The sequence below is a fragment of the Nanorana parkeri genome, unplaced genomic scaffold, assembly GCF_000935625.1.
Source record: "Nanorana parkeri isolate BGI_ZX_2015 unplaced genomic scaffold, ASM93562v1 scaffold478, whole genome shotgun sequence".
In the NCBI taxonomy this organism is placed as follows: Eukaryota; Metazoa; Chordata; class Amphibia; order Anura; family Dicroglossidae; genus Nanorana; species Nanorana parkeri.
In genome coordinates this window covers 85,689-110,212 of record NW_017306746.1, presented here as the reverse complement: position 1 = coordinate 110,212, position 24,524 = coordinate 85,689, and the positions used below count along the sequence as shown (strand labels likewise).

Here is a 24,524-nt window from a genome sequence, read left to right as displayed (position 1 = left end):
CAGTGGCCTCGGAGGAGCGAGCGGCCGCCCGATGACAGCCGGGTGAATGTGGCAGAGAAAGGGAGCCAGGGGCTTCATTTAGCGGGGGTCGTGACGGCGCCCCCCCTCAGTCCTGCGCCCGGGGCAAGTGCCCCCCTGCCCCCCGGTTGTTACGCCACTGGGCACACCCATGTGCCAGGAAGTGCACAGCTATTTATTTTTTTTCAGGAGGAATTTAAGGCAAAATGGTATTTTGTTGTTATTTTTAGGGTGCTTTCTTAGTCCCATAACTCTCGCTGTCCTCCTGCCTCCCTTGAATTTAGTCAGATATTTAACAAAAATAAAGATTAGTTATTAACCTTTGTAAATATTTAGGTTTGGTACTGTGCCATCTAACCATGCTGTTCTTGGTACTGGCCCAAAAGTGCCTTATGGCAAATATAGTCCTGGGTGTAGTCCCTACTTTCTATACTGTACCCTCTACCTAAATCACTTGGGTAAGCTTGTCCTTTTTTTGTTTAAGATTCATTTATTTACAATATACAAACCTGTGTGTGTGTCCCTCAGCCAAATCAACCAGAGGATGACAAGGATGAAGCAACCAACATCTATGACCTCAAGGCAACTGTTGTTCATATTTTGGATCCTCGGACAGGTGGCAGCTTGGTAGCGCATATTAAAGTAGGGGAGACATATCACCAAAGGAAAGAGGTAAGTGTTGAGCAATTTATCTGCTGCGTATGCCATAGCTTGTGAAACCATTCTGTAATATGAAAGCTACATGATACATTTTGAGGTCTATTCAAAGGAATAGGCTCAGAAGAAAATCTTTGTCTCAAATGTATATAAATTTCATTAAAAAAGACAGTTAACGCTCAGCTGTAGTGTGGTCAACTGTAGGTAGCAGTTGCCATAATGTGCAGGTATTCACACATGGCAGACTTACTTTTGGGTATGTCCATCTTCAGTGTTGACAGCTCTGCGATCCCCTGCTGCCATATTCTCCTCCACTTCCTCGGGTTCCAACGTCTTCTCTTTTAGGCCATTAAGCTCCCACTGATGATACAATCCTCCCCATGATTGCTGCTGTTACGCAGTTCCACCTCCTGTCTTACAAATGCCAGGTGTGTACACTGCACTATGCATATGCTGCAGGCAGTGTAAGAAATTGCTGGGAACAGACTAAGGCCCCATTCACACCAGGGCGGTAGCGGTTTAGTGCGATTTTTATTTATATTTTTTTCTTTTCCTTTTCAGTGCTGAAACACAAACGCCCCAAAACGTGCTGATCAGCGGGTTTCCATTGAAATCTATATGGAAAACGTACTGATCAGCGCTGGAAAGGTAGCTCAGGTAGAGCACTTTGGGCGGCAGGCGGATTGAAACTCGCCATTGCGCACATTTGCGTGAATGGGTCCCATAAGAATAAATGTGTTTGACTGTTCGTGGTTCAGCGTGGAAAAATCCGCGCAACTGAACCGCCCAGGTGTGAACAGGGCCTAAGGTGTTTTTTGTAGTAGAGACATGCAAAGTTCTACCTGCTAGCATTTGTATTTTGCAGCATTTAGTTTCGCTTTAAGAGATGTAACATATACAACCCTTTTGTACAGCTATAAAAAGAAATCGGAAATGTCAGTTCAGAAAAGCATGACATGTGGCATGATTATGATTTACAAACAAAATTGAATGCACTAAAGTGGTGGCAGGCAACCTGGGCACTCCAGCTTTTGTAGAACTACAAGTCCCATAAAGCATTGCAAGACTGACAGCACAGGCATGACTCCCAGAGGCAAAGACCTGATAGAATTTGTAGTTTCACCAGAGCTGCAGTGCCCAGGTTGCCTACCCATGCACCAAAGGTGTTCAGATGTCTCCTGAATTTTACTGTATGTAAAAGTTCTTAAAGTACTGCTACCTCCTGTTTTGGTGTTGACAGTGACTTTATAGAAAAAGGAGCCATTTCAGGTGGAGCTCAAATAACGACCTTTCTTTGGCCCCTAATTCATGCCATCCTTGGCAACCTAGATTGGTAGGTGAACTCGAGAACCTTTTGCTTTTTCGGTAAGGAATTACTTCAGCTTTTATAGCAAATAAAGCTAGGAGCCAGTTATGCTGTGCCCGCTGTTAAAGAAACAGGGAGACATGCCTGCCCATTGACCAAGATAAGATCCTCATCCCTGGTATAACTTTTGTGGATTTCATCTCGTGTGAGTTCACATTAAGAATGCAGAAATCTTCTTAATATTTATTTTAAAAAATTGCACCCATTTGAAAGACTGACCCATGACCTGCTCTAAGTACAATATTGTAAGTACAGCAGCAGGTTTAGTTTAAGACTTTGTGCAGCTGACAGTACTGGTCACAGCTCAATGATTGGTCACTGTCTGCATTCATGAGCGGTTATTCCCATATGCTGAAGACTGATTGATTCATGTATAAAAGTGCCAGTGATACTGTGGGTAAAAACACTGGACTACCTGACTTGACCTGGAACAATAACCCACTCTCATATAGTTTGTGGTAGTTATGTAACGTTTCCATTATTATAAATATGTATATATTTAGAAACTTGGACCAAGAGCACGCCGTAGATTAGGGAGAGCTACAAGGCAGGTAAGACTGTATTCAGCCTATTAGCCTTTTTTTAAGAAATGGTAAAAGGCTGTAAAAACAACCCTGTGGGCTTATTCTGCAAGATGTTCAAAGTGCAGCATAACCTATTAAACAGTTTTTCACTTACATTTGTCGCCTGTGGTTAGAGATTTTTGACTGCTTGCTATGTGTTATTGCACGTTGCAGCTCATGGTGCTGCTCAGCCTCCCTCATGCCATCTATATTTTTGACAGCATCAGGGCACACAGGGTACGTGTTTACCAGTCAGGCTGTGCAATCATGAGATGTAGATAGCATGGGGGAGGGGAGGCTGAACGGCACCATAAATTGCATGGTGTCGCTGGTAAATAGCCAGGAATTTACATCGGCGATTGCTGAACAACTGAAGCACAGACAGATGTCAAATATGGTGCTAGGCATTCATTAAAGTACATATGTTGTATGGTATGTTCCTCCTAAAACTCACTAACTACTTACTAACAGCTAAAAACAACGGCCACTATTCCTTACTCTTGCTGTTAGACCTTTCAGCTGCTTATGACACTGTGGACCACCTGCTCCTTCTCAAACAACTCCACTCGCTTGGCCTACAAGACTCTGCTCTCTCGTGGTTTTCCTCTTGCCTATCTAAACGCTCCTTTAGTGTCACCTACAAATCTAACTCCTCTTCCTCTCTCTGTAGGGGTCCCCCAAGGCTCTGTCCTTGGACCCCTTCTCTCCTCTGTCTACACCTCCTCCCTTGGCCAGTTAATAACCTCACATGGCTTCCAATACCATCTCTATGCTGATGACACTCAAATATATATCTCTCCACTCCACAACTCACCCCCTCAGTGTCCTTGCGTGTCACTAACCTACTAACTGACATATGCCTCTGGATGTCACAACACTCTTAAAACTCAATCTTTAAAAAACTGAGCGCCTGATATTTCCTCCTGCCCATGCACCTTCCCCAAACTTTTCCCTTGAGACTGTTAATACAACTATCCAGCCCTTACCCCATGCCAAGGTCCTAGGCGTTATCCTGGACTAGGACCTCACCGTTCTTCCCCACATCCAATCACTATCCAAATCCTGCCGCCTTAACCTTCGTAACATCTCCACAATACGTCCCTTCCTCACCAATGAAACCGCAAAATTACTCATCCACTCAGTTGTTATATCTCGTCTTGACTATTGCAACTCCCTCCTAATTGGCCTACCTTTTAAACAGGCTATCCCCCCTTCAGTCTATCATGAATGCAGCTGCTAGACTCATCCACCTAACCAAACGCTCAGTGTCTGCAACCCCCCCTCTGCAAATCCCTCCACTGGCTTCCACTCGCCCAGAGGATAAAATTCAAAATATTAACAACCACTTACAAAGCCATCCACAACTCTGCCCCCGGATATATCTCAAACCTTGTCTCAAAGTATCACCCTAATCGTCCCCTCCGCTCTTCAAAAGACCTCATGCTTTCCAGCTCCCTTGTCAACTCCTCCCATGCTCGCCTCCAAGACTTCACTAAAGTCTCTCCCATCCTCTGGAACTCTCTACCCCAACCGGTCCGTCTATCTCCCACACTGACTGCCTTCAGGCAATCCCTTTAGGACAGTGGTTCTCAACCTGTGTAACCTCAGGACCGACATTTGTCCTTGGTCATTAAGTCGCGACCCAAGTCGCACTGCAATGGAACATATGGCAGTGTGGGCTGCTGTGCTGTGATGGAGCTCCATCCATATGTGCATTGCCTGTACAGCTCACATGTGCGCCTGTAGAGGTGCTGGGAGCCAGAATGTGATGTCACTCCAGTCCAGGCACTTCTACAGGACATGCGATGGAGCTGTAAGTAATGAACATATGGAGGGAGCTCCTTGGCAGCCATACCCCCAGCCTACCTCAAGTCAACACTTGGTGCTGGGCAGCATATTTTAAATGGCTGCTTGGTGTAAGAATGGACAGTGCTGCGCTACAGGGGGGCTAGGGGGAGGCATGCGGCGACCCACTGAACATGGGGTCGTGACCCACTTTTGGGTCACGACCCACCAGTTGAGAACCAAGGCCTTAAGACTCATCTCTTCAGGGAAGCCTATCCCACCGCAACCTAACCTGAAATATCAGTTTCTTAAGGAATTCATCCCCACACAGCCATTTCCTCATGTATCACTTGCCCCTCCCTTTAGATTGTAAGCCCTCACGGGCAGGGCCCTCCTTACCGTCTTGAATTGTATTGTAATTGTAATGTCTTCCTTATATTGTGAAGCGCTGCGCAAACTGTTGGCGCTATATAAATCCTGTATTATAATAGAGTAATTTTAGGGTGAACTTCCACTTTAATAATCCTGTGCTTTACAGTTTTGGTCCCTGGAAATACTTTTATTGACCAAACAAATAGTGAAAGGAAGAGACATCTTACAGCTATAAAACAATTTGGAGTTTCAGTTGAAATAGTTAATCTAGCTGATGTCTGCAAAAAAGGAGCGCGTTAGGTGTGTATGACGCATATAAATCCAGTGTAATTTATGTGAGATAGTTAAACATGTTATGGCACACAAATCCTGCTTGGCTCCAGCCCTCTGTTATATGCCTTCTCTCCCCGTCACATATCACACATGGGGGCTCTTGCACACTGTGAACTCATGCATTTTGTCAGACTGATTTTTATAAATCTATCAAAGTTCTGGGTCCTGCGTGGGGTACTTTCCAGTCTTTGTTCTGGCTAAGGTTAGCTGCTTAGCTTTTTCCTGGTCTAGAGCCCCTGACAATTGCCTCTGTGCATGATCTGTCTTTGAAGACTTTCTTAGTGAGTAGGCCTGTCAGGCCAAACCTTAGGGAGCTCCCCTATTTGTTGGTCACTGTCTGCCATTATACCCTGTTATCCACCAATGTTCCCAGCTCACTTTCTACCAATGGATCAGGAATGCTTGCAGTGTGGCCACTAATGGTGCCAATGTATGCAGCCTGGGATCATTTTGTCCTCTGCTGTTAGTCTCTCCTGTCCTCAGAGTCCTCTTTTGGCTCCATCCAGTGTAGTTGGATCCTCTGCCCACTTGGCTGAGGAGACTCTGATGCCGTTTGATTTAATCCTTTTAGTCCTTATTGATACAGTGGGCACCACTAGAGGATCGGCCTGTTGCTTCTACTAGTGGAGTTTCCAGCCTTTGGTCCTATAGGTTCCCTAAGACCACATAGATTCTCCTTTTTGCACCTTTTCCAACTGTTTCTGTAAAAAGATTGGAAGCACCCTGATAGTTTGTTTCTTCCCCCTTAGTGTTTTCTGACATTGTATGCATTTGTTATGGATTTTGTTGGTTTTGTTCTGCCATATGCCTTACATCGGTAGCAGTGAAAAGGTTTAAAGGGAATCGAACTGCTTTTGACCCTCTGCTTATTTAAACACATGGAGCAGATGGCTTTCTGCATATGCATTGTGCACTTTTGCTATAGTGCTGCACTGCCAAAGTTTTGCCTGCAGTTCGAGGGACAATGCCTCTCTGCGCTGGCCCTAGATGTTCTCATCAAAGATGTTACTGGTGGTAAGAACACTCCTCTTTCCCAGCAGAAGAAGCATAACGAGCAGACTATAAAGTCATCTCCTTTCGAAACGGTCAAGTAACATTCCTTTCGTTCTGCACTCGACTTCAGTGTTGAGTTCCTCCTAAGCTTGGCTCCCCACCCACCTGAAAAGTCGGACAGTGCAAGTCTGCCAAGCTCACAGATGAACCTTCTGTAGCATGAAGGTGTACTCCCACTTTCCACAATGGGGAGACGTCTGACCTTTTTTTTTTTTTTTTTCCGCTTTGGCATCTTGCATTCCAGATGCTTGCGTGCTCTATATGTTGTCCCAGGGCTACAAACTCAAGTTCCCTGACCCCTTCTGTGTCACCTTTTTCTGTGTGTCTTAACAGACTGGAAGATCTCCATCAGGCTTTTTAGACCAAACGGTCATAGCTTTGGTCCCCTTTGTGAAACCATTTAGGGGTTTTCTTTAACATGTTTACTGTCCCAAAATCCAAAGGGACATTTGCTGCATCTTGGACCTCCAAAGCCTTAAATGTCTTCATTTAAGATTGCATATGGATTCCACCAGATGTTGTTGCTCCTCTTCAACAGCGCTTTCTGTCTTTTGTGAACATCAAAGATGCCCCCATCCTTTTAGCACACCAGCGTTTTATAAGTTCTGGTGTTGGACCGCTGCGCTAGCAGTTTGTAGCCCTGCCATTTGGCCCATTTTGCTATGCTTCAGGTGTTTACCAAGCTGTTAGCTTTACTGTTGACAGATTCAGTTGGACAACACCTTGGCAATGGTGTACATCAATCACTAGGGAGGAACCAGAAATGTTGTTGCTTCAAGAGCGGATCCAATCCGCTATGTACGTTCCAGGCATAGGCAATTGGCAGGCAGATTTCCTCAGTTGGCAGGAGAGTAGTTTGGACTAGTGTTTAGCTTTCAGCTCCACCACCAGCAAAGTGAGGTCACTGCTATTTTCCATTCTGTTTTAGACACCATTGGCCCAAAATGGCAAGAAAATAAACATGGGAAAATCATGCCCATAAAATTTAGATCTTAAGCTCTTGTTGGAAGTCCTAATATTTTTAGTCGGTTACAAAATACAAAAAAGTATGTAAGGAGAGTTCTTTTGATCACGTCGTCCTTATTTATTTTTTACTTATTTTTAGGGAGTGACGCATCAGCAGTGGTACTTGTTAAATGATTTCCTTATTGAACCTGTTGATAAGGTAAGAAAGTAGTTTACAGGCCTTGTATTAGTATTGTGGTTTGAATCTAATGCATCTCTAACCTCTTATTTTTTTTCTCATCTCAGTGTGAGGCTGTCCAGTTTGATATGAATTGGAAAGTTCCTGCTATTTTATTTTATACCAAGAGGAGCCTAAATTCCAAATACAACTTGGCAAGTAAGATGAGTCTATTTGCTATTATCATGAATAAATGTTTAATCATGTTTATTTTTTTAATTTAGATTTCTTCTTAGCTAACATTTTATAAATATGAGCATGCTTGTTTGCAGTTAAGAACCCAATTGAAGCCAGCGTATTACTGGCAGAAGCTTCTCTTGCCCGGAAACAAAGAAAGTGCCATGCCACGTTCATTCCATTGCTGCTGAATGAGATGCCACAGGCAGCAGAACTAGTGGGTCTGGATGCAGAGTTTGTTACTCTTAATCAGGTAACTTGACTTACAGAATTTTAAGATCAAGTGATTTCTCGAATTATATGGAGGTTTAGTACTTTCACTGGCAGCTTGCCAGCCGCTGCAGGTTATTCATCCAATGCTGGAGGAGAAATGACACTTGAGGTAATAAGAACAGTCAGAAATGCATCTGATGTTACCAGGTTAGAAGATCTGTTGTATTCTAAAAGTGCACCCTTGGCAAATTACTTAAACCTTGAGATACATGCAGGAGAGCATAGTCTGGTAGGTAATCTGGTGATGTGAGAACCCTTGCTTATGATGAGGAAACCTATTCCCAAACGCATACATTTTTCACAGCCACAATTCCTCATCAAACCTGACTTGAAAGCAGAGGAAGTGAAAAAATATAAGCTTCAGAAAGTTCCAAGAACCCACATAAGGGATGTTTCCAGAATGAGCTCACTCATGCCTCCACTGTGTCATGTGACAACACAGGTGCATCCCGATGGGTCTGACAGTCAGGGAGCATTGAATGGCTGGATAAGTGCATACCTATGCTACACAATCTTGAAACTGGTACTTGCATAGTAATTTTGATGAGCTGCTCGGGCATTAAGGGCCACTGAGAAGAACCATGTATGTTCTACCACCTTATGGTGCTTGCATTTGTGTGCCTTGTTTGTTTTAATTTTAACCTTAATATGGCTTTACCATGAGTCTTCATCATGATTTGTTTTCCGACCAGTACTTAGTAGGGGGATGACTGAAGCCGTGATTATACGCATATCTGTGGTTGTCCGTAAACATTTCACACATCTAAAAGCATAAAAACTGTGTGAGATGTCTCACACACACACACACACACACACACACACACACACACACAGCCCAACTCAGGCCCGCAAGATGGTACTATTTATTTTTATTTTTTTCCCCATTTACCTTAGGAAGAGGCTGAGCTTCGAAGTGATGGGACAAAGTCCACTATAAAACCCAGTCAGATGTCGGTGGCTCGTATCACATGTGTAAGGGGACAGGGACCTAATGAGGGTGTTCCTTTCATAGATGACTACATTTCCACCCAGGAACAGGTCAGTGTATGATGCACACTTTCTATGAGCATGATTAGCTTGTGTTATGTCTGTATACTAATGCAATCATAAAGTGCAATAAATAAAAGGGTTTATTCTCTTGCAGGTGGTCGATTATCTGACACAGTACTCTGGAATAAAGCCTGGTGACTTGGATGCCAAGATTTCATCCAAACATCTAACAACACTTAAATCCACATATCTTAAATTAAGGTTCCTCATTGATGTAGGAGTCAAGTTTGTGGGTCACGGTCTTCAGAAAGATTTTCGAGTGATAAATCTCATGGTATAGTTTTTGCATACTAGATGGGTAGGGTGGTTTGGGTCAACACTTTGTACTACCCATGTTTTAATAGTTTTACTAAGCATATGTTGGATCAAAAGTATAAGCTGAGGTTACCGTTGGTGAAAACCTCAAGTTCAACCCCAAAACCATCCACATATGTCCAGAGATATAGGCAGCTGAACCTGCATAGAAATATTCAGTTCTCCTGTAAGCTTAGCTGTGCTTCTTATTGGTCTTTTAATGGGATATATGGCCACATTAAAAGTTGAGCATAGTTCTGTTCCCTCCCAGGCTTTGCTTAAAGTATAGATATAGATCTATAGATATAGAGATATATAGAGATATATATATATATATATATATATATAAAGTTAGACAAAATTAAATATACTACATACAATTCCCAGCATAGTAAATTACTCACAGCAATACTGCACAGATCTCCCGATCAGAAACAATCCTTATGAGTATTCTAAAAGCTGTCTATTCTTGTGGATAGTTAAACACATTAAAGCTGGCCTGAATTTCGCTATCCCTCATCCAGTATCAGAAACTTCAATAGACTATATCATGCTGCGCACAGATATCCCACCATTGTCACCACTGCGGTGCCACCCTGAACCCCGTCTAGTCTTCCAAAAGAATACTTATTACACCTTCCCTGCTCAGTTATAGCTAGCCTTAAATGTTCCTGGGTAGTGCACTTCAGGCAGCTGCCTGTCTATCACAGGGTGGTGATGTTGTAGGTTCTGCAATTACCCTCTCGTCTAGTCCGGCAGCTACACTTTACTTGCTATTTAACAGCAGCGTTTGAGCTGCATAAAACCTTTTAAAGGGAGTAATACTTTTTCTCTATCGTTCATTGAGGGATACAGCTGTGAAGAATTCTAAGAAGTAAGGTTATGCTGCTGCTTCTAGGAAAAATGAACACTAGGCAAATAAATAAAAATTTTAAAAAAACCTGCCAGTTTCTCTTGGTGTCCTCAGGAGAATAGATGTCTCTTTCCCCTGCTTTATTATTTTAGTTTATTTTGTGATATCACTGATGCAATAGCTGGGCTGTGACAGATTCACTCAGCATCGGAAAGTTGCCTTATTAATGGAAGACTGCATTCCTCTTTAAAATTAGAAGATTCTGCTGTTATTTCTACTTCTATGAATTCTAGTCTACGTGCGCATAAACCTGAGCATGTCTGCAAGGTTTTTTTTCTCTCATCCTATTTTTAATTTTATTTTTAATATAAGGATTAGGAAATTACAGATAAGCAATTTTCTGGTTCCTAGACACTGTATGTCCCTTATATTTTATTTATGATTTTATTTAAATAATTAAAGGAGAAAAAAAGCTGGTTTTCCTCTTCCAACTATTATTGGTTACGTTCCTTATTTCCAAGATTTTGGCTATGTGGACAAAAATTTTAAGTACAGAGCAGGCGACTGATGGAGTGGATCCACATTTTATTGATTGGGCATCAGATGACTGTTGACTGACTACTCATTTCATATGTGATGCGCTTTTGTAATGCTTGTCGGCTGTTTTCATGTGCCTGTCTTTTCCATTCAGGTACACATAGCTATCTGTTTTAAGTGTGGGTCATCGGAACCGCACTACAAAAAGGGATTTTGTTTTTGTTTACCCTATACAGAGGTTGTTGTCTTTTGAAGCTGTCTTGGATTAGATTATTAAATAGCTATGGGAGGTAAGAGTGAGCACTTACCTCAGATGTAGAAAAATAGGGGTCAGCGTCATAAGCCTGCTTCTAATTTTCCATCTTTTATACCTTTTCTATAGCCCCCAGTTTTCAAAAGACGTCTTACACTTCCAAATCTTTGGACCCTCTAGACATTTTTGACAATTGAAAAGTCTGCTTTAACATGAAGGTCTGCTCCCTCATTTTTCTATATGTGGATGGGGATGCCTGATTCTTTGCTTTCCAGCTTCATGTGTCTTGGCAGCGTCGGACAAACCACAGTTCAAGGTCTGTTTTGATCCGGATGTTTTTCAAGGTTTTTACTCAAACTTGTTTACGTTTCAAAAACCCAATGGAAGACTTCATCCGATTCTGGATTAAAATTGCTCAATATGTTTCAATGGATTCCATCCTGAATTTATTAAGAAGTACAGTTTGTTGTCGCTCATCTTAATGAAGATTTTTTTGGTTTCCACAGACCTAAAGGATCTGTATCTACTCATTCCTGTGTTTTCCGCTCTTCGGCATTTCCTTCATTTTGCTATAGGCAATCTTCATTATCGGTTTGCGGCTCTTCCCTTTTGGGTTAGCTTCGGCTCCAAGGGTTGTTACAAAAGTTGTTTTTCCAGTCCTGTGATTTTTTTTTTTTTTTTTTTCTTTGCCAGGGTATTCCGATCATCAGATACTTTGAAGACTTTTACTTCAAGAACAGTCTCCTGCTGTTTTGGAGCTCAATGTATAAATGGTGCTGTGGACATTTGAGCCCTTTGGGTGGATTCTGAACATCAAGAAGTCATTCCTAGTTTCTTCACATCACTTGGAGTATTTGAGTCTTCTCTCTGATACCTTTCAAACCTTTCTGAGAACCTATGAGTACTGCGATTGATTGTGTCAATCTTTGAAGTGGTACCTTTTTGCTCAATTCCATTCCAGGACTTTACAGAGGAGAATTCTTACAGTGTAGGATGAGTCTCGTCTGATGGTGGACAAGATCTGATTGAGTGCCCCAGCCAAGATGTCTCTGTCGTGGTGGTTGACATCTACGTCGACAATGGTAAAGTCATTTTCTTCCCATGATTTGGAAGATTGTCGCAACAGTTGCCGGTCTTGTGGGATGGGGCGATCTCTTGGTTCGAGTGTCTGTGCAGGTTTGTTGGTCTCTGGAGGAATCTGAGCTTCAGATTTGTGTCCTGGACTTGAGGGTAATTGATCTGTTTCACTGGACCCACCTTCTGTCTGGGCGTTTTATTTGGATTCTGTCGAACAATGCTACAGCAATTAGCATACCTCAATCTCCAGGGAGGCATCAGGAGTGTGTCAATAGTGGCGGAAGTGCATTAGATTTTGGATTGGGCGGTGATTTTTCAGTGGTGCACATTCCAGGAGTCGAAAACTGGCAGGTGGATTTTCTCAGCAGAAAATTCTGGATTCGGATGAATGGTTTCTCTATTCAGAAGTGTTTCAACAACTTTCTCACTGCTGGGGAATGCCGGATGTGGATCTTTTGGCTTCTCATCACAACAAGAAGTTGGACATTTGTGTGCAGAGCAAGGGATCCAGCGGTGGATGCGGTAGATGTCCTAGTAGCTCCGTGGGACCAGTACACGCTAATGTATAGTTTTTCTTTCACTAACGCTGTTACCTCAACTGCTTTGAGGAATTGTACACAAAGGAATTCCAGTCGTTCTCGTCACTCCAATTTGGCCCTGCAAGGTGTGGTATGCCAATTTGGCTCATCTATTGGCAGACGATCCCGATCTCCTTCCAGATTGGCTGGTTCTGTTATGCGAGTCCAATCTTCCATCCTGCTTCTCAGTCGCTGGCTTTAACGGCCTGGCTGTTGAAACCCAAGTGTTGAAAGACTAACGAATTTCAGATTTTGTTATCGTACTCGAAGGTTGATTTTAGTTGGCGTGAGTCTTTTGGATTTTCCACATGTGCTCATCTATATTGCAAACGTTGTCTTTCCTTAAACTTGAGGTAGATGAACATTTTGCTCTTAAGTGGGAGGATCAGACATCTGCGTTGCTGGTCCTTTTTTATCAATGTACTCTTGCTCTAATTCCTTTTATTCATACTTTTATTTAGGTAGTTACTCATATGTAGCTCCTCATGTTCGGTCTCCTTTTCCTTCATGGGCCTTGAACTTGGTTTTATCTGTTTTCCTAAACCTCCTTCTGAACCTAATACAAGACCTTTCATTGTCTTCTCCAAAAAGGTTACTTTTCTTGTGGCCATTACCTAGGCTAGAAGAATTTTTCGAGTTGTCTGCTTTGTCTTGTAAAGAACCCTATTTGGTTCTTCATAGGGACAAGGTTGTTTTTGAGATCACAGGTTTCCTTTTTACCCAAAGTAATCTCAGCTTTTCGTTTATATGAAGACTTTGTTTTCCCTTCACTTTGTCCAGCTTCTGTCCATCCAGCCACAGCTTCCTTTCAATGTTGAGACTCTTTATTGCTCTTTTCAGAAAAGCCTAGAAAAAGTTGTTTAGCTTCTAGATCCACTTTTTAAGTGGATTTGTCAGCTTGTTGTTCAAGCTTATGAGTTGCGGGGACAGGGTACTACCTTTCCTGTTACTGCTCATTCTACTAGGGCAGTTCATCATTCTTTGGCATTTCACAATCAAGCGCCTGTTTCCAAAATTGCAAGGCCGCAGTCTGGTCTTCTGTTCACACTTTTGCAAAGTTTTATAAAGTTAGTTGTTCTGTCTCTTCTGATGCTATGTTTTGGTAGAAAAGGTTTTTTTTCCATGTTACTGTGAAGTGTACTTTGACGGTTCATTTTTTGTTGAGCTAGTGCTTTCATTGTGGTGCCCGCCCCTCTGTTTGGACCGCTTTTGAGCATCCCCAAGTCTCAGAATTCCTCAGCTGTGTCCCTCAATTAAGAAAATAGGATTTTGTTCTTAGAGTAAAATCCTTTTCTTGGAGTCCACTGAGGGACACAGCTCTCTCCACTCAAATTCCTTTGTACTTCTTGCTACAACTGGCAGGTGGGAAGGGTTATGTCCTTCTTTTTAAAGTGGGAGGCTTTTTTATTTGCCTAATGTCCATTCTTCCTAGAGGCAGCAGCATAACCATATATCTCAGAATTCTTCAGAGCTATGTCCCTCAATGGACTCTGGAAAAAAAGGATTTTACCATAAGAGCAAGATCCCATTTTGTCAACTCAACATGGCGGTTTACATAATGACCTAGGACTTGTAATTTTGAGTGCAAAAAAGTAAGCCTTAATTTCCACTTTCAGACAATAGTCAAGGTTTGCATATAACTTCAGTTTCCTAATTCTGCTTTTAGATTCTAAGCTCTCACATTGTTTATTTGTAGTGTAACTGTAATGTCCTTCTTATATTGTAAAGAGCTGGGTGGACTTTTTGCCATTTATAAATCCTGTATAATGTATAATAGTTTACTGATATATTTTTTTTTTTTTTTAAATGTGCTCTTCAATGAAAGCAGCCTTTGTGCGTTATTCATCATATGTTCAGTTTAAACTGCCTGGGTTTGTGACGGGGAGGGTATCACTTTTTTTAAATGTTAGGTAGATATGTTTTCTCTAGTAATGACTTTCTTTTTTAGGGGTAAAAGGTGGCATAGCCTCTGTGGCTACTTGAGCTATATAGATGGCAGGGGAAATAATAATGAAGGTAAAATATAATCTTTTTAAAAAGGCAAGCGAGAAAGAGAAAAGTGGGAAATTAAGGGCGGAAGCTTATAAGGTGAACATTTTGAACAATATAATTTAAATAGAATACAGCTTATTAAAATTCACCAGCTAATAAGGTGAAGTGATATTTGTACTATCCTATACTTTGTGTTTTCATTAATTTGATCAGGGTGAACTTTAAACTCTTGTATTTGCTTATTCACTACAGGTGCCAAAAGATCAGGTGATTGATACTGTGTATTTATTTCACATACCACGCAAACGAATGATCTCTCTCCGATTCTTGGCATGGTATTTCCTCGGTAAGCATTGTCTTATGTTCGGTCCCTAAATTCCCACCTCTACATGTAGTGACCATTGTGGGAGTCCCAGTCTCCCTGTTGCTTTTTACATTTGTTTAAAATTTTGGAGTACTTCTCATGCTGTAGTGAAATTTCATGGCGTGAGGTAGATCTGGAAACTAATGGCCTAAATTTTCCCCCTAGAGTCCCCTAGGGATTAAAAAAACAGATGAGTGATTCAGCCTGGTCAGATTTTATACACTTCTGTATGGAATCTCTATACACAACTACTTTCTACAGATGTGCTCAGCGACAGCAGTTGCTGGGTTTGTTTTTGGGTTTTTTGCCAACTAAGGTAGATATACTTGTAGCTGAATTGCTTTCTATAAAGCAACCTTGTACTGGGAAATATGGAAGCTGCCATCACTGGGCCCTCCTGAGAATGCTGGTTGCTTGGCTGTCAAGCTCACCTTGAACGAGTATGCAGATCAGGAACTCTGACTCCACTTTTTGAATGCTTTTTTGAAGTCCGTGACCTAAAGCCACAGATGGCCAGGCACTTGGCAGTTTTAGGTCCGCAATTTCTACTTGCATGTTTTTTTAAACCTTGTAAGGGTTATAATGGAGATATCACTGGGAAAACTTCTGTTTTTGTCTGATCAAACATTTTAAAGGAGAACTATGAGGTGAGTGCTTTTCACTCACCTCATAGTTCTAGCCGACCTGTGACAATGAGACTGTCACAGATCGGCTCAGTAGATCGGGAGGTGAGCGAACACATACCGACGTTCACTCACCTCTCGATCCTGTCACGGCTCTCTGCCGTGACAGGGGAGGGGCTGGATTCCCCCCTCCCCGCTCTGATCCCCCAGGGGGCGGGTACAGCTGGCTCTGCCTCTAGATAGGCAGAGCCAGCTGTCAGTCACGCAGCTGGGCGGATCCCGGCATAATTGTAAGGATCCGCTTCAGCTGCGGCGCCTCAGTATACCGCGAGCAGCAGCCGTATACTGCGGCGTCTCAGTATAACGCGAGCTACAGCTCGCGGTATACTGAGCCTAGGGTGACAAGAGGACGCTAGTTTGTGTCCTCCCGTTACCCTAAGGAGAACTATGGGGAAAAGCCTTAAACCCATAGTTCTCCTTTTTAAGTATATGTGAAGTCAAAATAAAATAAAAAAATGCAGTGCATTTCTGCAATGCATGTACATTTCCCTGTTTTTTGTTTTTTTTTTAATCCCTTTTGAAGACCAGTAAAGTTCAGAAAAATACCTGTTGATCTGCCAGAAATGTTTTTTCAGCTTTTGAAAACCCTATGTGGTGTTAACCCACAATAGGAGAGTGGTGTCAGCACAGCCCAGTTTTTGTTGTTGTTGTTGAACTACATAACCATTATGACCATCTGCAAATCATGGGTACTAATTCACTTCTAGCCCTAACATAAGAACTGGGAGGGCCAAATAGATACTTTGAGATCGCACTAGACGGCTCTGAATTTCTGACAATATTAACCATTTGTTTGCACCTAAAATAACACATATAAAAAAACTCTCGGTGCTATATTTAACAGACCAAAAGGGATCGAAATAAAAGATGTTTGCTGTTAGGGTTTAGGTACACTTTAAGGATCATGGATGCTTTCTGATTGGCTTATATATGTGCTGCAATATTTAACACAGTAAATTTTTTTGTCATTTTTTAAACTCGTTCCATAAAGATGAAACCTTTTTCTTTCTAGCTGCTTACCAGTAAGAAGTACATTTTAAATCTTTAAAAGATTCTTTGATCAAGCTTTCACATATTTTTTTTCTTGGTTTCATAGACCTCAAGATCCAAGGAGAGACACATGATAGTATTGAAGATGCACGAACAGCTCTACAGCTCTATCACAAATACTTGGAGCTAAGTCGTAACGGAACCGAGCCAGACAACTTCCGAAAAGTCCTGAAAAGCCTTTATGAAAAGGGTCGGAAAATGGACTGGAAGGTTCCGGAACCAGAGAGCCAAAACAGCCCAAAAAGTAAAGTCAACGTGATTCTTCTTGACCCTGACCCCAGTGATGACCTCACATCAAATGACTTGCTCTTTCCCTAACTTGACCGATACTGCTGCTTTCTTTTACTGACACTTCTTTTATCTTATCAAATTTCTTTCTGACTGCTTTGTGAAAGGCTGGCTGAAAATAACTTCATTTGTGATTTCTAAGTATCTTGGGCTGATCCTTAGCAATATTGTACGCCAGTGTTTCTCAAACTTATTTTAAATTTAGCTCTAGGCAAAGCATATGTGAAGCTTTCGGCAAGCTTTGAGCAGTTTTCTTGAAGCCTTCAAATTACCCTTCAGCTCCAGTTTGGGAATGTTAAATGCAGATCTTATTGGGAGTGCTGACAAGCTGTGGATAGGCTTTCAACAAGCTTCAAAGTTGTGCTGCAGCCTGCTGTCAGCTTGTTTAAAGTGACAGTCAGCACTCCTATTAAGGGACATTCCCAAACTGGATCTAAATGGTGCTTTAACAGCTTTAACAAATCTTGCCAAAAGCTTTGCAAATGCTCTGTAAAAGCTTGCTGCTCACACTGCTCTTTTATATGAGCTTATAAACCTATGTGAACAAGACCTTGTAAACATAAGGCCGTAATAGCTAAATGTGTAAAAAATAAATAAAGTGTAGTTTAGTGTTTTAGTTATATTCTTGGCCTACATGTTGAATTACAGCAACTCCAATACTAGAAAAATGCCAATTTGTATGTGCTGTAAGCAGGCGGCTAGTTCCTACTTGCAATAACAATGCAATTTTTATTAGAATTGTTCCAGCAGCCCTTACAGTTAATTTGGTTGTGCATGGATGTTTGTGAATACAGGAAAGAACACACTGGATTCCTTGTCAGTCAGGGAGAGGTTTTAATGGAAGGGACAGCCTTAGTATACTGCACTTGGCTCTATTCCCATACATTATAATGGGTCAGGCCAAGATAAGTTGTTTTACACATGCAGGAGGAGGACCAAGGCCAGATCATTGTTTTGCAGCAACAAGGCACAATCTGGTCCAGCAGCTGATTGAAAAACAGAGACGGTTTAGTACTATTTACGTATTTATTTTTATAGGTGGTTTGCACAGCATTAATTCCCTGCATCTCACAAAGTTGTAATCTGCTCTTCATAGATCAGGAAAGATTGCCATTCTTTGTGGCTGGACGTACAGTGTACGTCTCCCGTCACGAAGGGGTTAAGAAGACTCCTTTCTGCTTTAACATCCATCCACTGGCACAGTTTTTCAAAACTGAATGCAGACACTATAGTATGTAGCTGATATTCTTTGGCGTGGGGGCTAGTTACTAGTAATGCCATGAGACTATTTTAGAATATTCCAGGATGGAGTATTTCACCCTGACCTTACAAAATATTGTTTAGAATCATTCTAAAAGGACTTGCTTTTTCTCAGTGATTTCTCCAAATGTTTATGAAAAAGCTCTCCAAGTCCATGTTCATCCATGATTAATACAATGTATCACAGGCCCTAAACAGTGCGTTGATCCCACAATAAAAACAATCCTAACAATCTATGAGATATTCCCATTCTTATCAAATACCGGAAGGTGCATGTTGTAATATTCATTGCGATATAATCCCCAGGCTAACCGCCTTGCATGCAGGTTGCAAAGTGAAGGGCCTGGTCCTCCTCGCAGCAGTGGGCCCCTGCCAGCCATCTGCATTATTTTTGTTTCAATGAATCTATTAAACAGAAGTTTAGATTCAGATGTAGTGATGTGCAGCTAAAAACAATGCCGCTACAAAAGAGCTGTGAATTGCCTTTTTACTTGCACCTCACAGGTTAAGTGCTGCTTTACATGATTCAGTTATGTGTCAGACGGTGGCTGAATTGAGATGTGTTTGATGTAATGTGGCCATGTTTTTCGTACTGACGTGGACATTTGCTTTGCTGTGTGCGTGTCTTTATTTCTCGGTTTGCAGGACTGACTTGTACTTTGTGACAACCACCTCTTTTTTAACTACTTCTCAGGGTGTCACTTTGGGAGGATATCCCATGAGCCTTGACTGTTCTGCTTGTCCAACTGTTGAGCTGCACTGCTAGGAGGAGTTCAGAGAAATGTAAATTATTGGGCTAGACTGTAGAGCTGTATTCATTTCGGGGTTCTTTCCGCTTTATTCTTACCATGGTGATCCTGCCAGTAACACACTTTCCTAAGGTGACAACACTCGCCCTACTTTGTCAGTACAACAGAAACACGATAAGGGCTACCGAACCTCACCCCTCACGGGTGTGATTCTGTAGTTAGACAAAGCTGAGAACAATGTAACTGATAACTTCCTGTTTTCTCTGCCTGTGCTGTTATCAACTAACATACATAGAACAACATAAACACGTGTTTTTTTTTCCGAACTTCTCGCACATATAACGAAACTCTTTCAATGGTATATTAGACTAAAAGGGACCAAATAAAAAGTTAATTGTTAGTTTACATAAACATTTCAATGAAATATGGAACCTGCCTTTAATGGCTTCTTTTAAAAATGCTTAGTTGCTTGGCTGCTCCTGGCTGCAGTACTTCAAGAGAAGTAAAAAAAATCCATACTTGCAATGGCAGCCCCCTCCTTAATCCAGCTTTCCTTTTTAATATGTATTTTGGGACATTTATTTTGTTCAATCCATGCTCAATAGATGTGCTTATAAAGGAAGCAACACTGAGCTTATTTCTGCTTTAGGCCTGGTTCACACTGAGCGTTTTGTAGCGCTTTTTCTGCCCTAAACGCTCAAAAAATCTGCCCCTTTAAAAATCCCATTTATTTATATGGCCCTGTTCCCATCTGAGCATTTTGTTGCCCATCTGAGCATTTTGTTGCCTATCTGAGCATTTTGTTGCCCATCTGAGCATTTTGTTGCCCATCTGAGCATTTTGTTGCTATTGGCAAAACACCTGTCGCTGGAAAGTACAGGAGCTTTTTTTTTTGGCAGCTCGATTTTGCCCCATAGGCTCTATAGGAAGCGCTTTAGAATGCCCGTTTGCTGTGTTTTTGTGCATTCTTATGCGCTTTTTCTCAATGGCATCAATGAGCTACAATCTGCTCACAAAAACGCTTTTTGCCATATGCGCATAAAAATGTGCATCAAAAATGCTGTTGCCTAGGTGTGAACCTGGCCTTATGCAACTCCACTTGTAAGGGTAGATTCTAGCCTGCTGGATTAAACCAAACTAGACCAATTTTACGGTCTCCCAAAACCATTACGTTCAAGACATGCCTCTTTCAATAACTGCAAGGGAGCTGGCATCCTTTTATTTTAGCTCTCAACCAAACTTTTAAGCTCTTAAATGCCTGGTGTCATAGCTGATCACATGTGCAGCAACATGACAACTGCAATCCAAATGAATGCTGATTATTGGCACCTTTTTATTGGCTACATGGGATGGGAATGTGTAGTTTCACTGTAATTTATCCCCCTCCAGTGCACACAAGTGGCAATTAACAATAGAATAAGCTCAATCTTCTGCAAGGTTGTCCTGCACATACATTTCAAGCTTTGCCATGTACTACATATAGTGTGGATCAGTAAAATCCCCTTTAAATAGTCTATGCCAGCGGTTCTCAACGCGGGGGTCGAATGACTATCTGCCGGGGTTCGCCTCGCGGCCCCGGGAAAGGTCTGCGCCGCTGTTTTTTTTTGTGTGTTTTTTGTTTTTTCTGACATCGGAGCCGCATGCGGTCGTAAATCAGAAAAAAAAAACTTTCTCCCCGGACAGGTTCGCTATGCTCGATCGAGCATAGCAAACCTTTCTCTGCTTTTTTCTTTTTCTGACATCGGGCCGCAGGCCGTAATCGGTAAGAGAAAAAAAAAATAAACCCATAGGAACACAGCTAGATTCCTATTGGCTATTTCACTTTGCAATAGCCAATAGCAAACTAGCTATTGAGCCCGCCCTCTGCTGCTGCCAATTAGCAGAGGGGGACCTGAAATTAAGGTCCAGTTCTAATGATAGCATTCCTATGGTGGTTTTTATTCTGACGGCGTACATATCTGCTCAGGTAGGCCTGCACTCTCTCACCCCCCCCACATGGTGCTGCTTTAATGTATTGCTGGGGTAGTCGGTAGTGGGATGTGTAGTCCTCTCTAGCTGCTAGTACATTGTGCTGTACCATCAGCTATAGAGGACTACAAATCCCAGCAATACTTTATACACTGGCGATTATTCTGTGTTGCGCCGTAAAATCATTATACAGCACACTGCAGAATACCAGCAGCTGTAGAGGACTACAACTCCCAGCAATAATAAATTATACGTCGCAATGGAGAATAACGCCAGCTACAGAGGACTACAAATCCCAGCAATAGTACCATATAGTATAATGTACTATTGCTGCGATTTTCTGTATTCCTCTGTAGCTGGCGTTATTCTGCGTTTGAAAATACTTTTTACTGTTAGGGGTTGCCACAACTTGGGCAATTTTATCAAAGGGTCGCGGCACTAGAAAGGTTGAGAACCGCTGAAATAGAGGATTTGTTGTCTCCTTTAAGCAGTGGTTCTCAAACTGTGGGTCGCTGTATGTCGTCCTCAGCCCCCTGCCACGCTGCCAGATGTCGCTGCAGCAGCCACGTCAGGTTGAGAACCACTGGTCTATGCCTCCTGGCTGCAAATAGCTAGGTGCAACAACCTATCCACAATAATTTTCAGGTTTCTCAGACATGCACTAAAAAGGGTAAAATCTGATTAGGTTTTGTGCAACAAATGCTAGTTAAAGTGTGGTCTACCCTTTTGTTCTTTGGTTTAATCTATTTTGGCTTACCAGTCCTTAGATGTGGTGGCTCTATTTTCATTTTTCAGAAGTTTTTCCCTTTTTTTATTTTCACCTGGTGTTCCTGCCAGTACTCTCCCACATACACAGAATCGGTACCGATACTAGTATCTGTGCATCACTACTAACAATCTGCACAAGCAGAGAGCATAGGAAGTTATCAGCTGACAACATTCTTGGCAGGATCAACAGATATACACTGCTCAAAAAAATTAAAGGAACACTTTTTAATCAGAGTATAGCATCAAGTCAATTAAGCTCCTGGGATATTGATCGGGTCAGTGAAGTAGCAGAGGGGGTTGTTAATTGGTTTCAGCTGCTTTGGTGTTAATAAAATTAACAGGTGCACTAGATGGGCAACAATGAGACGACCTCCAAAACAGGAATGGTTTTACAGGTGGAGGCCACTGACATTTGTTTTTCCCTACTCATTATTATTATTATTATTATTATTATTATTACAGGATTTATATAGCGCCAACAGTTTGTGCAGCGCTTTACAATATTGTAAAGCGCTTTACTCATGTTTTCTGACTGTTTGTTTTTCACAAATTTTGCATTTAGCTAGAGTCAGTGTCACTACTGGTAGGATGAGGCGATACCTGGACCATATAGAGGTTGCACAGGCATGCCAACTCCTCCAGGATGGCACATCAATATGTGCCATTGCCGGAAGGTTTGCTGTGTCTCCCAGCACAGTCTCAAGAGCATGGAGGAGATTCCAGGACACAGGCAGTTACTCTAGGAGGGCTGGACAGGGCCGTAGAAGTTCCTTAACCCATCAGCAGGACCGGTATCTGTTCTTTGTGCAAGGAGGGACAGGATGAGCACGACGGAGCCCTACAAAATGACCTCCAGCAGGCCACTGGTGTGAATGTCTCTGAACAAACAATCAGAAACAGACTTCATGAGGGTAGCCTGAGGGCCCGACGTCCTCCAGTGGGCCCTGTGCTCACTGCCCGGCACTGTGGAGGTTGATTGGCATTTGCCATTGAACACTAGAATTCCGCCACTGGCGCCCTGTGTTTTTCACAGATGAGAGCAGGTTCACCCTGAGCGATGTGACCGATGTGAAAGGGTCTGGAGAAGCCGTGGAGAACGTTATGCTGCCTGTAACATCGTTCAGCATGACCGGTTTGGTGGTGGGTCAGTGATGGTCTGGGGAGGCATATCCATGGAGGGACGCAAAGACCTCCACAGGCTAGACAATGGCACCCTGACTGCCATTAGGTATCGGGATGAAATCCTTGGACCCATTGTTGGACCCTACGCTGGTGCAGTGGGTCCTGGGTTCCTCCTGGTGTATGACAATACCTGACCTCATGTAGCGAGAGTATGCAGCCAGTTCCTTGAGGATGAAGGAATTTATACCATTGAATAGCCCCCTCGCTCGCCTGACCTGAATCCAATAGAACACCTCTGGAATATTATGTCTCGGTCCATCTGTCTCCACCAGGTTGCACCTCAGTTTGTTCAGGAGCTCAGTGATGCCCTGGTCCGGATCTGGGAGGAGGTACCCCAGGACACCATCTGTCTCATTAGGAGCATCCATACAAGCATGTGGGGGCAATACAAACTAACAAGTACCATTTTGAGTTGCTGCAATGAAATTTCATCACAATAGACTAGGGCAGGGGCGCCCACTATTTTTCGTCTGGAGACTAGCAGCGGGGGATCCAGAGAAGCGGCGGGAGGAGAGGACAGTGCGATCTACCAGTGATCGCTAAGCGATCAACTGGTAGATCGCGATCGACCTTGTGGGCACCCCTGGACTAGGGGCTAGCTTGCTGCATCATTTTTGTTCACTTTGATTTTTGGGGTGTCTTTCAATTCAGCCCTCTGTAGGTTGATAATTTTTCATTTCCATCAAATGATGCGTTCATCAAATGATTAGTTCCTAACACATCACCCAGTCCAGTATACAATAGATATCCAGCATGATATTTTTCCCGATTGAGATCTGATGTGTTTTCAAGGTGTTCCTTTTAATTGTTTTGAGCAGTGTATTTTGCACTTGTTGAGTAGCTATAACAAGACTTTCAAAGTTCTATTTATCAAACCTAAAAGGGAGAAAGAGACTTGTTGGGGTTTACACACCCTTTAATGTTATTTAACAGGATAGTTCAAAGAGCAGTGGTATGCAAGCTTCAACAATAAATGCAGGAGCTTTACCACCCCTAATCTCATTGCTGTCCTTGACCTGGGCCTAAGTGATGCGAAGTAAATTAAATAAAACAATGAGGTCGTTTACAGAGGTGGGTTTGTCCAGTGTGGACTTCTCATTAACAAAGTCTGGACCCCTGCATGTTCCTTTTTAACTAACCTGTATTGTCACAAGCCTGATACTGTATTTCTAGAAGTATGTATTTTGTCTTTGTTTCAGTAGTAGAAATTGTGTGTTTTGATAGTTGTGATTCTATAATGATGTCCAGCTTTCGTTTTTGTCTTGGGGTTTTTTTTGTCTTTTTTTTTTTTTTCTTTTCATTCTGCCATTTTCTTTGTTTTTTTTTGCCATTTTTAGATACCACTCATATGTGATTTTGTACCTAACTCATCTCCAATTCTGTTTTTTATCCACAGATGCGCCAGTGTATTCTGCTATGGTGGGACTTTAATGTCCTTTTTTTAATTTCTTTTTATGAATTTGGTAAAGTGGAAATGACTTTCCATGTACTATTTTTATTGTTTTTTATTTGTAATGAATTGTGAAGCCGTTCTGTGAACGCAAGCACATCATATTTTAATAAAAGTGGAGTCCAAAATCTTGTGCCTTTTTATGTATCAATGCAAAAGAAATGTTATTCTGCATGTAGTCTGTTAATCAAAAATAGAGGTCCAAGGAGTATATTTAAAGAGAAACGACCCACCAATTTACCGTATTTGCCGGCGTATAAGACGACTTTTTAGACTTAAACATCCCCCGAAAATCGGGGGTCGTCTTATACGCAGAGTATACAACCCAACGTATACCATATTTAGTGT

The 24,524-nt window shown here is 42.1% G+C and overlaps 1 protein-coding gene across 2 annotated transcripts in view; it reads left to right on the top strand.

Annotated features, from left to right (window-relative positions):
* Nucleotides 1-24,293, top strand: part of PAN2 (PAN2 poly(A) specific ribonuclease subunit) — a 63,469-nt gene extending 39,176 nt beyond the window's left edge. Inside the window, exons 17-25 of one of the 2 annotated variants that reach the window (XM_018560795.1) lie at nucleotides 547-690; nucleotides 7,253-7,312; nucleotides 7,399-7,489; nucleotides 7,603-7,760; nucleotides 8,675-8,818; nucleotides 8,925-9,104; nucleotides 14,667-14,760; nucleotides 16,558-16,760; nucleotides 24,123-24,293. In XM_018560795.1, the coding sequence (XP_018416297.1) occupies nucleotides 547-690; nucleotides 7,253-7,312; nucleotides 7,399-7,489; nucleotides 7,603-7,760; nucleotides 8,675-8,818; nucleotides 8,925-9,104; nucleotides 14,667-14,760; nucleotides 16,558-16,760; nucleotides 24,123-24,251 (1,203 nt within the window). In that variant the 3' untranslated portion in view covers nucleotides 24,252-24,293. The remainder of the gene's footprint in view (nucleotides 1-546; nucleotides 691-7,252; nucleotides 7,313-7,398; nucleotides 7,490-7,602; nucleotides 7,761-8,674; nucleotides 8,819-8,924; nucleotides 9,105-14,666; nucleotides 14,761-16,557; nucleotides 16,761-24,122) is intronic. The other variant, XM_018560796.1, reaches the window with a different exon arrangement.
* Nucleotides 24,294-24,524: the final 231 nt, after the last annotated feature.